A 13,212-nucleotide genomic window follows, 5' to 3' on the forward strand; every position below is an offset into this window, starting at 1 on the left:
AAAACATACCACAGTATAAGAGAAAGCTGCAAATCGTATTTCAGAACTGGGAGAGGGGGGTATATTAAACAGTATTTGCATATCCATTCTATCAGACCCCCCCACAGTAAAACATTAACAGAAACTTTAGGCCTACATTAAGACCAATTTCTGTGAATCTCCATTATAAATTGGCAGGAGACCATAAACATCACTTTGCTATTTCAATAAGGCAATTGAGGAGCGGGAGAGCAGCTTTTTAACATAGCAGACGGTATCATTATAGTCAACCATTTTTTTTTTACTTTAAACACTGCCTACTGTACTGCATAATACACATGTCCACTACTTACAACTTAATTTAGTGCCCTGAACTTTAGAAAATGCGGCCCATAGTCAAGTGACTGCTGAGGCCGGAGATGGCAGCTGGCTTAAATAAGATGCCTAATACATTGGCTGCTATAGACTACAGGATTAACAGCTTTCAACAGTGCCATACGCATCAGGTCACAGCGGAGTCTACAGCTGCTTCAATGGACACACAAGCTGCAAAGAAAAGAAATTCTGGTGCCACCCTGGTATCTGACTGGGCATTTCTTTATACCTGCACTGAAGATCTCAAAGTAGGTGGTTTTGTTAGCAATGTTTCCCGCAGGCTCCAGACCAGGTCCCTGTGCAGTTACTTTACTAGCGTCCCCGTGAGACTTGTCCACATTAACCTCAAATGGGCTCTTTGCAATATGCTGTCCAGCAAAGAGGACAGTAACCTAAAATGAAGTAATGAAAATATTTAAAATCATTCAGTTGTGAAAGGTGAAAAACAAAAAATAAAAACAAACTGGATATCAAGTTGGAGTCACTGCACCATCTTACCTTGTGTAAACCAGTCACTTTAGGAATATAATACACGGAGAAGGTTCTGTTCTTGTCATTGTTGGCAGTCACTTTAGCCTAAAAGACAATAAATTAACCATCTGCATGTGAACATTTCAGGAATGTCAGCTTTTGACAGAATGGAATTTAGGTGTGAATTTTGCAAGATATATTGGTTTATTGAGTGGATTTTGTCACATCACATTAGACTTAATATATTACCTCTTCTCGGTGTCCTGCAGGATCCTCCACATAAACAATAACTTCTCCAAGTCCAGCACTGATGGTCTCTACAGTGAACTCTGCTCGTTTCTTTACCATGTTACCAGTTGGCTCAATACCTGTTCGAAGTTACACATTTATACCAAGGGATTGCTATGCCAATTTGCATGTCAAGTACAAAATCCATCTAAGATTTTATGGAAAAAAATAAATAAAAAAACAGAGACGCACCTGGCCCATAGGCTCTGGCCTTCTTGGGGTTTAGCTTGGGTCTGAGTGGAGCGCCGGGCTTCAGCTTAGCTTTTGGGAACTGAGACAGGTAGGTCATGACTGAGTGCTCATCTACATTTGGGTCTACAATTTCCTCTGGAGTGATCACCTGTAGAACAGAAGCCATTTATAAGACATTTATAAGCCTATTCATGTTAAGAAAAACAAAACAAAACGATAAAAGTATAAACTGGTTCAGTAGAAAAGGGTCATAGGGTCTACTAGTCAGTAACCTTCAATTAACACTTCACTGCTTATAAATAAATTGTGGTTTGACTAAGGTTCCCCGAGTGGAGTACACACTAGAGTCAATTATCCTTTAATATTTTAGTATCCCTATACTGGCCTGAACAGCATGCATATTAACATGGTGACATACCTAAATTCATGTCTATTTTTGCATAAGGTAGTGTTATTTTGACATTGCAATCTACCTGAGGAATTCCCAACCAGTCATCGGCCTGCTGCATGGCCTCACGTGCATTATCCACAGGCTTGCTGGTGTCCCAAGAGTCCCAGTCAGGGCACAAACCTAAAAAGGAAAAAAACACGCAGGTATAAATAATTGTAAACCACCAGTCATTTACAACACTGTCACCTTGCCTAATCTGAAGGTAGTTAACTGCACGTGCACATATTCCCTAAAGCGGACCATAGTGGTGGAACGATGGTCATGGTCAACCGGATTAGATTGCCCTTATGGATAACAGATACCATTCATTTCAATAATAAAGGCAGACTCATCTTTACATAGGTCTGTCAGTAATAGGTACCCATTTTTTTTTTCAGCTGTAATTTATGTCAAGAATCCCCCCAACAACCAAAAGTAGGACAGACAGAAGCCCTGTCAAAGACAATAAAAATATAAGTACTCAGCCGTATACAAGTTACTGCTCTAAGGAAACTGCTCATGTTTGTAACTAATGGGGCATGTTCAGTTCTCCTGCAGTTGTATACTTCGGAAGCCCAATGGCAAAAATTTAGTGTACAGTCCGCTTTAGAAAAGCTCCAAGACTAGGATTTACATTTCCTATTTTTCCCTCTGAGACCTAGTGGATGCTATAAACAATCCATGGCACCTACCAGGAGCGCAGCTATCAACAAGGGCACCCAGAGCTCTACCGCTTTGCCAATCCCTGCTGAAGTTGGTGACAGGTAGCTGAGGCAGTTTGTTCTGGATCCATCCCAAGAGCCTCTGTTTCGGGGTCTGTTTCTTGACCTCTTCATCTTCCTCTTCATCCCACATTGGCATGGAGATTGAATAATGTAGAATAAGGGTCCAGATAAGACCCAGGATGAGTTTGAGGTTTCCATCAACAATAGCTTTACTGTCTGCATCAGAGAAGGAAAAAAAACAAAAAACACAAGGTGTCATTTTGATTTTAATAATTAGAAATTCCCCCCAAAAAAAAAAATCTGTTTAATATTGCTGTTGGAATATTTTCTTTATAAAAGTTCTACCTCTAGTCACAACAGAAAGCTCTCGGCAGCGCCAATCTTCAGCACATATTGTCAGTCTGCCATTCACAACTATAAATATTTGCAGTTTCAGCATGTGAATAGCAGTCTGTCTCCACAAGGCAGTATGCAGAGCTCAGACACTGTTTAGTCTCAGTTGACAAGATTTCCTTAAATATCAGAGATAACTCCGGTGCACAGCCATGGATAACACTATTCAGGCTGCTCTTTATCAATGCAAACAATGCTTTACCTTGGCCATGGGTTCATCACTGTTAACTACTTCAATAACCAACGGCCCGTGTCCGAGAGTACCTTGATCAACATGGAAGACCGTAAAAACAAGTGGCACACACATCCACATTGAAAGTGAACAGTGGCAGCGGTAGAAGACAGACATGAGGTCTTGTAGTTGGCTGAAGAAAAAATAAATAAATATGGCTCCCTGACTGCAACGACTCAAACGAAAAGGCTCGGTACTTAAGGGGGTTAATATAGTGTAAGTGCCACCGCAGAAATCAGCTATCATACATGAACGGACCGAGTCGATCAGAGCAAACGCTTCTTCGGCTCTGTTCACAACTGCGTCGGAGGGTCAGGGGCCTCTGTCGCAGATCCAGCAGAGCTTAGCGGAGACAATAGTGCAGGCTCCATTATTCCCCTGCTCTGCTCCTCTGATGGGAACAGAACGGCATAGCGTAGAAGTGAACAGAGCCTTAACAGTTCTCTGCTCTCGCTCAGATGACTGGGGGGGGGTGTTGGGGCTGAGAAGGGCAAATGCATAGGGGTTGTCAAGATGACAACCCCTTTAAGTACAAGGACTCAAAAGCCATGTCATGCACAGACTATACAGAGCTACAGTGTTAAGCAAGCACTTTCAAATACAACCCTAGAAAACCATGTGTTCCTGCTCTGAGCTTCCTAAAGAAAGCCAGACTTTAAATGGGAGGAGGGAGAGAACGCAGTTGTCCAACATCCACGTTTAAGGCCTACTAATTGTTTCCAGCTATGCCGGGAAGGTGCTTTCCTCTGCAGTCACCCTTCAGCCCTGAGACATATCATCGCTATAACAAAGAATGAAGCAATAGGACTCTTGGCTTAATGCTTCTAGCACATGCATATTTCTAAGCCAGTAATGAAGGCCTGATTTTTCTATAAGCAAGGGGTAAAGGGAGGTAAAGAGGAGGGGTTCATGTCTTCCAAGAGTCGGCTTCTCAAAAAGTCACAACTGGGAATCTTACCAAGTTCTCCAAAACAAGCTGGGATACAGAGTAGGCTGGAAGAGGAGCCAAGATGCGGATCACGGGCAGCAGAGTCAACGATTTCAAGGTGGCCTTGGAGCATTCAGCGACCGCCAGATTACAAGAGTAATACATTTTATTACAACCCAGACTTGCTTGCATTGATATCTTGGGGTATTAGGACCATGTAATGTTTATGTTAAGAAATGCATGTGCAAAAAAAATTTAATAGCATATGTAGTTTTAAATGGGAAATTGATTTAGCAAGAATTTTACAATAGCTGCAATACTACAGGACCGTTCTATGTAGTTCTATTCAAAGATTGGGCAGACTACACCAGGGTTGTGGGTGGACAGGCGCAAGGCTAAACTGAAGTCGAAAACAAAGTTTTGATTACATTGAGTTTATAACGAAGCCTGTAACTTTCGTTCTGCAATTAAAAACACTAATGCACACAATGCGTATTATGCGCAGTTTTTAGTGGCTTATTTGCGAACAGCAACACTACAGTGTAATACAGATCCAGCCTAGACCCTGCAGCTTAGAAGTGGAGAGAGTGTTAAACCAGTGCTGCGGCCCCTTCATTCTCAGGTTCGATCAGAGGGAATGGCATATCCTACGGATTTAAGGGTGTGCCAATTTTAGGCCAAAATATGAAGTATGTACCTCTGGTCACCTCGTTCATAAAAAAAAAAAAAATACCTTGGTACCAAGTCAGATCCATGAGTCAACTAAATGGTCTCCATGAAGCACTGATCGGGTGCATGGTTCACCACAATTTAAGGAGCATAAGAGGCCACTTAATTGCCGACAAGGCCAGTCAGCTGCAACAAGGGAGCCCATTTCACACTCACACCACTTAATTCAGTACCCCGACTGGCACTTAGTCTATTTACCAAGTTTTAGGTATCTTCGAGTTACCCCAAATTCAATGTGTGGCAGGTACCCTTCCTTTTAAGCATGGCAGACTATCTTAGCACTATAAATAAAGATTCAAAGGACCATATGCAAGGAATTTAACAAATTTAGGGGTACTTCAGCTTTAAATATGTTTTAAAACTATTACCCTGAGAAATTGTACACAGAAGAGTCAGAGCCCTCAAGGGCTGAAAGACGCCCTTTTAATATTCCAAAGACCATATTTGTAGCACTCCGTGTCCGTATTTACATCCATGCAGGTGGGGAGCGCGAGCAGATTGTACCGCTATCAATCAACCAAAAACGGCTGCTCCTCCCAGCACATGTTTACCCAGTGCCATGTAGATGGTCCTATAAACAGTGTTGTACCCCTAACCTCAAAGATGGTTACTTAATAGCACGGATTGTTTTTAAAGTCCAGTAATAACACTGAAGGCTACTATATGACAACTGCACAATCTCATCCCACACTGCACGAAAGAATTCCCCCAGCCAGACTCCCACTGTCCCAAAGGAGAGCCCACAAACCATCACTGAACTGAAGACAGAGGAAACATCCGAGATGTCTGACTAGTGAGTTCATGTGACTTCACAATACAGGATTTTTCCCGTATAAGGCCCGTGCTACTGGATTACATGTTTTCCTGCTGCTCCTTGTTCACTGTGGAACTGGCCCAAACTTTTCTTCTGACACCAAACCCAAAGTTTCCCAGGCTCTGAGAACAGGTCATTTGCCATGTGTCCAGCAAAAGTGTTTAGTGAAACAAGGTTTAAAGCCGAAAGTTAAACCCTGCTGAGACTTGTAGTTCCAACTGCAACGCCTGCCACAAAGAAAAGCAGCGTCTTCACACAACACAAATGCTCCATGGTTTGTGGGCATTTCTCCCAAAAACACGTCGGGACAGACCCCAGGAACTAGGCAGCCAATGTGACATTCTTTGGTGGTTTTCCAGTGACGTGCTAGGCAACCAAGTCCAACATTAAAAACGGACATTACAGTATCGATGGGTTTGTCCTACCAGCAATTCAGACTCCCAACAAACCTGCAGGTAAACAGTGATGGATCCCCACTCCATTGTCTGTCACATAAATAGGCAGATCACTCAGGAAAAGCTGGGTGACGGGGGAGCTGCAATGGTAGATTTGCTCTCAACCTGCTTGTTTCTTAAATAGGAGACCGGTGAGTGCTTCAACCCCATTCACATTGCAATATTGGCATAGGCTTAATATATGCTGGGAAAAGCTCCTGACATAAGTATCAATTTACATTGAATGTAAAATAGTGGCAGCGTCACCCATAGATCATGGGATAGGTTTAGTGAATAAGCCATGAAAAGCTCATGACTAAGGCCCCATGTACAAGACCATAGTTTATCTAACAGCAGATCAGGTAATTACACATGAAATTGTGGACCCATTCGATTCTATAGGCCAAGGACACCTTTACATATATTTACGGGTGTGTAACGGCCACATAAATTATACGCAAAATACGTCCTATTCTTGTCTGCAATTGCATCACAGACCCGCCCATAGAAGTCTATGGCCACCTCCACAATTGCAAATGGCTAAGGATGTGGATCTGCATTAGTGGACTGTAAAAACCGTTACGGTTGTGCGCATGAGGCCTGCTCTGTTTAGTGATTTGCTACTGTATGGCATACATCACAGGCAATGTCACCCATAGGCTTCTGCACAGTATGCACTTTTTATAAGCAGGATCCTGTTGTATGGAAGTGTAGTCTACCGAACTATTCCATGCTTCAAACAGACGCATTAATCATAACCAAAAAGACACCGCAAGACTGTACAGTAGGCTGGGATAAGCTGTTAAAAATTACGTTCTATTGTTAAAAGCATTGAAAGACATTACTAAAGCAGCCAGCATCAGAAGTGTTAAACTTCACCAACAAGAGTGAAGGAATGAAGACATGATCAGTAGTCTGAGTCAGAGGGTCCGAGGCACAGCCCCCAGATCCCCACCCCTTCTGAAGCCACTTCCATGGCTAGCAGGCTTCCACTAATCGCTGCACTTTCCAACATTTTTTGGCCATATATGGCAAACACGAGCAACAAGCGTCCTGCCAGGAATCTCCCTCCCTCCCTCCTGTACAGTCTGGGGGATGGAGCAGGGAAGGAGATGGGGGGGCAGATAAATGCCTTGGTCACAGCCCCACTTCCTTGCACAACACGGGCCTCCAAAACAAACCTAGTGGAGAGTGAAATCATAAGTTCCTCTAGTAAAAAGGTCTGTTCTGCTACATGGCCGCCATACGAGCATCACAGCAGAGCTGTGCCAAGCAGTAAATAGGCATGTAGTGTCTAAGATGCACAATCTAATTACTGGGCAGTGCCAATAAATACCCAACTATGGTAAGAAGCATTCCTCTGGTCTGTAGGAGAAGCTGAATAAATCCCACAGCAGTAAAAGACTGAACGAAGGAATGTGCAGGAATATAACTGCACATTCATCATCCTGCCCATCTCATGCCAGGGCATTAGTATTCTGTCCATTACATCAGAGTATCCTGCTTTCTGCACACGTCTCACAGCTCAATGGTTTGTCTGCTTAAGGTCAATGAAGTATTTGTGAAATTCCACTAAACAATACCTTGTACCCAGATGCAACACGGGATGCAAGTTAGATCCATAGCAACCTCTTATTGAAAGACCGGGAGGTGCTCAAAGATACAGAGCAATGATAAAACCAAATTGCTACATAGCCCGTGGCACCCCCACAGCTACTATTCAAAATCCATCTGAAAAATGCCTAAGTAGCAATTCCTCACTATCACGGTTTGCTCCTATAGGTCATTATTTGATCTCTCGCTCTTAAACAGAGCAATTGATATTTTATGATTACAATATTTAACGTATCTCTAAAAACAGAGAATAAAAAAAGTAGGCCCAAAAAAAAATAAAAAATAAGTCTGCAGATTGGACCAAATATCTATGTGAATGAGGCCCGACTAGATTGTCTGATGCAATGGGAATACACTGAGATATAGAAAGAGCATGTACTGAACGACAACCAAACTTCTATTTACTAGGCACTTTGTACACACCATGCAATTTAAAGTAATGTGCCTCAGCCAATCGTGTGGCCACATCCCTAGTGCCTTACACCCCACCCATGCGGTGCTTCTCAACCAATAGGACTGCATAGAACAATTTAGAATCCGTAATGGTGATTTAGAAGCAGAAGCCAGAGATTTCTTAAAGGGACATGTCGAGTGACAGACTAATATTTGTGCTCGGCCACCAAGATATTACTAGTGTTTGTTTTCTTATGGCAAATATCAGTTATCTTCTGAATCTTACAGCGGGCAGAGTAGTGAAGTCTGCGTTTGAAGCATAACTAATCCTAATGACAAATATAAAAAAAGTAGGCTCTTCATACTCTATTTTGCCTTATGCCTGAAAAGCTCCCAGCGTATACGCAAAATTTATCCATAGGATGCCATTTGTCCAGAGGCCAAGAGTGTCCTTTTGGACTCAGTCGGTCTGACATCCGTCAGTATACCTTTTTTGCAGTATAGAAAAATTTTAGTCTATTTACCACGAAGTATGCCTATATAATGCCATACATCAGGGGTATATATATATATATATATATATATATATATATATATATATATATATATATAGGGCAGCACTCCAGACATACTTCTGACCAAAAAAAAACAAACTCATGGATTGGTCAGTAATGGGACCGATGGATGTACTGTAGTTTTGGTATTGTTTTTCTAATGGAAAACCCATTCCGATCATTGCAAATATCTTACATTTGTGGTGCCAGCAGCCATCCAGTCACTAGTGAAGGTCCAATTGTGATTGGTGGGCAAATCTTCACCCCCTAGTCTACCTTTATGTAGTTACAGAAGATAAATCCACTTCCTATCTGCCCAGTTGTGCAATCCTTCCATATTGACAAGGACGTTCTGCACAGCAAGGGAGCAGGAATGTTCGGGTTATAAAAAGTAATGGCAGCAAAGCTTTACTCAGGAACTTTACAGCATTTTTAGGATAATTACAGCCATGGTGGACTTTGAGGCCGCAGTCAATAATCTAACATGGCACATGTGGACTCAGTCGGCCAGTGATGGGACCTATATTGCAAATGTAAGCGATATACAGGATATGGACTCTCACGATATTATCAAACCAAGCATGACCGCTCCAAAAAACAGCTGCGGAGAAGGCTTATAAAGAGGAAATAAACTGCATTCCTGGCTGAAATACATGAATACTTTGTATGTATACAATGTCACTACTAGAACCATCCAGAGTTTTTGTGCAAGTTCTTACAAGATTAGGGAGTGGCATTAAAGAAACAGAATAGAAGTAGATCATGTAAACAGCGAGTACTCAGGGTTGCTACATGCTCGGATTGCTCTTCCTAGTCACATTTCTAGATCAAGGCCATTTAACTGGGCTGAGTTTTCGCGGAGCGTGATAAAAAGCTTCATGCCCGCTATTAACTGGACGTTGATTAGAAAAAAGGGTCTGTTTTTAATCCAGAAATATAGTTCCACTATTTTAATGGAGCGTGTGTGTGAAAATTTCCAAATACTCCTTTGTGACTCAACCCAATGTGCAACTTGTCCAAATTTGCTTTTATTTATGAGTATCTAGCTCTTTACAAATAGCACTTTTATAAGTTCTGCACTTCAGGTATAATAGTCCTTAAAGCGAACTACCTCCTATTTTGTAATGTAGCGATGAGGGGGGGGGGGGGTATACTTCAATATGTTCTTATAGGATATCTAATGTATGCAACATAGCATATTTACATCTAGCCATCACATACTGCTGAACACGCTACACTGGCCACTATTTGCCCCAAAATAGCAAAACCAGATTTCATATATTTAAGATGGGCGAGAACTTCATTTTTCAATGATCTTTTGGAAGTAATTTTTTTTGTCAATTTAAGCCGCCATGTAACCCAAACAGTGGTTCAGGGCATTGTACAGCGGGCAGTTACCACTCATTACCTCCAACCTTATAAAGTTAGCAGCATAGATGCTTCTCAGGGTTCACATAATTTAGTAACTGCATGCATAACTATCCTATAACCATTTTACATCTGACTTCTACCTCAACTGAACTAATGCAAGCTCTAAGGCATTCAAATTACTAGCTTAGTGGGTACATGGGGCAGTTATGTGGGTGTCCCCATAATATTACTCCATGTGCAGGAGGCTATATAGAGGCACACAAGAGTCCCAGAAAATTCATACTAGAGCTGTAGTCATTGTGTGCTGCCATACGGTGCTGTATTAGAGATATTTTCCTCTACATTAATTGCTTATGGAACTATATTTTTTATTGGGTGCTGTATTACAGAGCTGCTCTCCCTATGAATACCTCCCAAAAAAATATTAGGTGTTTATGCAATGCAGGTGACCAAAGCTGCAGTAACAGCCGCCCTAAGGAATTAAAGGAAAAACGACAGGCCAAGAGGGGAATATTCTTAAGCACACACAAGCTTTATTATTTACATTGAGAGGAGACTTCACACTTTCAGATGCTCATTTAAAGTGTCTCGTAAAAGGTGCACATTAAACGACAAATTGTATTTAACAGGTAAACTCATTCACTACCGTGTATTTATAGATACCGGTCAAGCCAGCAGAGGTTTCTTCTATCCAGCTCATTATACAGTAGATGCAGAATCAGGAAACTAGTGAACCTCCTGGGATTCATTTCTATTTTATAAAATTACCTTTGTTCACAATTCCCATCCTGTGTAGAGAACCTGCACTGGAACATCTACCATTCCTGCATCCTTCCCGTTAACTGGTTTAGGGTATGTTCACACGGCTTATTTTTGGCTGTTTTTCGGGCCGAAAAATCAGAACACCTCCAAACATCTGCCCATTGATTTCAAGTGGAAAAACTGCGTTCTGTTTCGACGGGCCGCATTCTACGCGGCAGTTTTTCAAAACGGCCACGTAAAAAAACGCAGTGAAAAAGTGCATGTCACTACTTCAGCTGTTTTTGGAACGGTTTCTTAAAATATGGAAAAACAAGCTACAAAAACGCTCGTTAACACAAATTTGATTTACAAAAAAAAAAACACCCGGAGCGGTGTTCACTTGAAAACCACTCCATATTTTGAGAAGTTTTTTTTATTTTGTGTGTGCACATACCCTTAAAGGAACAGTGTCAGCACAAAAATTTCTCTCATGTCAGTTTAATGTTAGTGTTTTATTAAAAACGTTTTTATTTATTTGTGTGTTACTTTTTTCTATTTTTTCACTTTTTCTTCCCTATGGGGGCTGCCATTTTTTTTTTTCCATTTCTGTATGTGTCGATTAACGACACATACAGACATGGAATACGGCAGCCACAGTCCCATAGGGACTGCGAACGGGCCCCGTCCCATCCACTTGTGTACGCCGTCTGTGTGGGAACGGCGCATGCGCCGCTCCCACACAGTCCAATTTGAAATGCGCGCCGTCCGGCGCCAATTTCCTGTGGACCGGAAGTCGCGGCCGGACAGTAAGATTACTACTTCCGGTCGCGGCTTCCGGACTTGTGCACTTGGACCAGCGGCAGCAGACGGAGCGGACGGGCCGGAGGGAGCCGCGGCGGCAGGAGCAGGTAAGAGATTTCTATGTATGTTCGTGTTTGTGTGTGTTTACTACTGTATGTAAACCTACTACACTGTGTGTTAGCTCAAAAAATGGCGACACAGTGTAGGAGGTTAAACCGTTCAAACCCCTCGTTTATCCCGGCACTAGCCAGGATAAAGGAGGGGGGGGGGGATTCTCAGAGCGAGTGCTTTTTTCCCAATTTTGCAGCAAAAAGCAATGTGGTTGCTTTACCACATGCAATTTTGGGAATAGCTCCATCTATTGACCAGCAAAATTTGAACAATGTTTAATCACCTACACACTAAATGTTTAATTAAAAAAAAAATAAAAATAAAAAATCATGTTTTGCTGGCAACACATTCCCTTTAAGATGCACCTTTCTTACTGCCTGCAGCCACCACTAAAAGGAGGCCAGCAAGCTCCCTCTAGTGGTGACTGTCTTCAGCCAAAATTTTATTTTTTTAAAGCAACACTCCGGTAAAATGTTTAAAATTTTTGCCCATATGGAAAGCAACGCCGGTGAAAGGTCGTGCAGATAATCCTCTTACCATGTCAAGGGATAATCCTCTTATTATGTCAAGGGATACGCACTGACAGTCCTATGGATTTTGAAAAACTGCCACGTAAAAAAGGAGGCAGCGAAAAAGATGTGCATGTCACTTGAGCAGTTTTTCATTGGCTCTATAGAACAGTCCCAAAAACCGCCGTAACAAACTCCGTGAAAAACGCAGGTTGCTAAAAAGCAAGAGCGCTTTTCCCTTTAAGGGCGGGTTCACACATGGCGGAATTGCACTTAAATTCCGCTGCGGACACTCCGCAGCGTTAATCCGCAGCGGAGCCGTTTCTACATTGACTTTCACTTTAATTTAGCAGTGTTCGTTTACACGATGCGTACAATTCCGCTGCGGAGCATAGGCTGCGGAGCGGAATTTGGTGTCCGCAGCATGCTCTGTCTGTTGCGGAGCAGTGGCGGACTCATGGCGGAATTTCTCCATTGACTTCAATGGAGATTCAAAGTTCCGCAATGAAGTCCGCAGCTGTCATGCACATGTCATGTGTGCTGCGGATGCGTCTTGCTTTTTTTACTTGACATTTCTTCATTCTGGCTGGACCTATGTATTTCTAGGTCTACAGCCAGACTGAGGAAGTCAATGGGGCTCCCGTAATGACGGGAGCGTTGCTAGGAGACGTCAGTAAATAGTCACTGTCCAGGGTGCTGAAAGAGTTAAGCGATCGGCAGTAACTGTTTCTGCACCCGGGACAGTGACTACCGATCCCAATATACCTGTATCTGTAAAAAAAAATGAAGTTCGTACTTACCGAGAACTCCCTGTTTCTGTCTCCAGTCCGTCCTCCCAGGATGACGTTTCAGTGTAAGTGACGGCTGCAGCCAATCACAGGCCAAGCACAGGCTGCAGCGGTCACATGGACTGGCGCGTCATCCAGGGAGGTCGGGCTGGATGCCGAAGGAGGGACGCGTCATAAAGACAACGGGCGGTAAGTATGAATTTCTTTTACTTTCACTAGGGAAAGTGCTGTCCCTTCTCTCTATCCTGCACTGATAGGGAGAAGGGAAGCACTTTTCCCGCAGTCCGCAGCAGCTAGTCCGCATCAATTTTCTGCACATTTTGTGCAGATCCGCAGCCGT

General features: G+C 42.7%; 1 protein-coding gene across 4 annotated transcripts in view; it reads right to left on the reverse strand.

The window, feature by feature from the left end:
- Nucleotides 1-13,212, reverse strand: part of FLNA (filamin A) — a 90,789-nt gene that overhangs the window by 26,542 nt on the left and 51,035 nt on the right. For all 4 annotated transcript variants that reach the window (XM_075835409.1, XM_075835407.1, XM_075835408.1 and 1 more), the window contains exons 3-8: nt 2,428-2,676; nt 1,779-1,876; nt 1,306-1,453; nt 1,075-1,193; nt 853-930; nt 584-746 (exon numbers count right to left, since the gene is read on the reverse strand). In XM_075835409.1, the coding sequence (XP_075691524.1) occupies nt 584-746; nt 853-930; nt 1,075-1,193; nt 1,306-1,453; nt 1,779-1,876; nt 2,428-2,676 (855 nt within the window). The remainder of the gene's footprint in view (nt 1-583; nt 747-852; nt 931-1,074; nt 1,194-1,305; nt 1,454-1,778; nt 1,877-2,427; nt 2,677-13,212) is intronic.

The sequence above is a fragment of the Rhinoderma darwinii genome, chromosome 8 (assembly GCF_050947455.1).
Source record: "Rhinoderma darwinii isolate aRhiDar2 chromosome 8, aRhiDar2.hap1, whole genome shotgun sequence".
Lineage (NCBI taxonomy): Eukaryota > Metazoa > Chordata > Amphibia > Anura > Rhinodermatidae > Rhinoderma > Rhinoderma darwinii.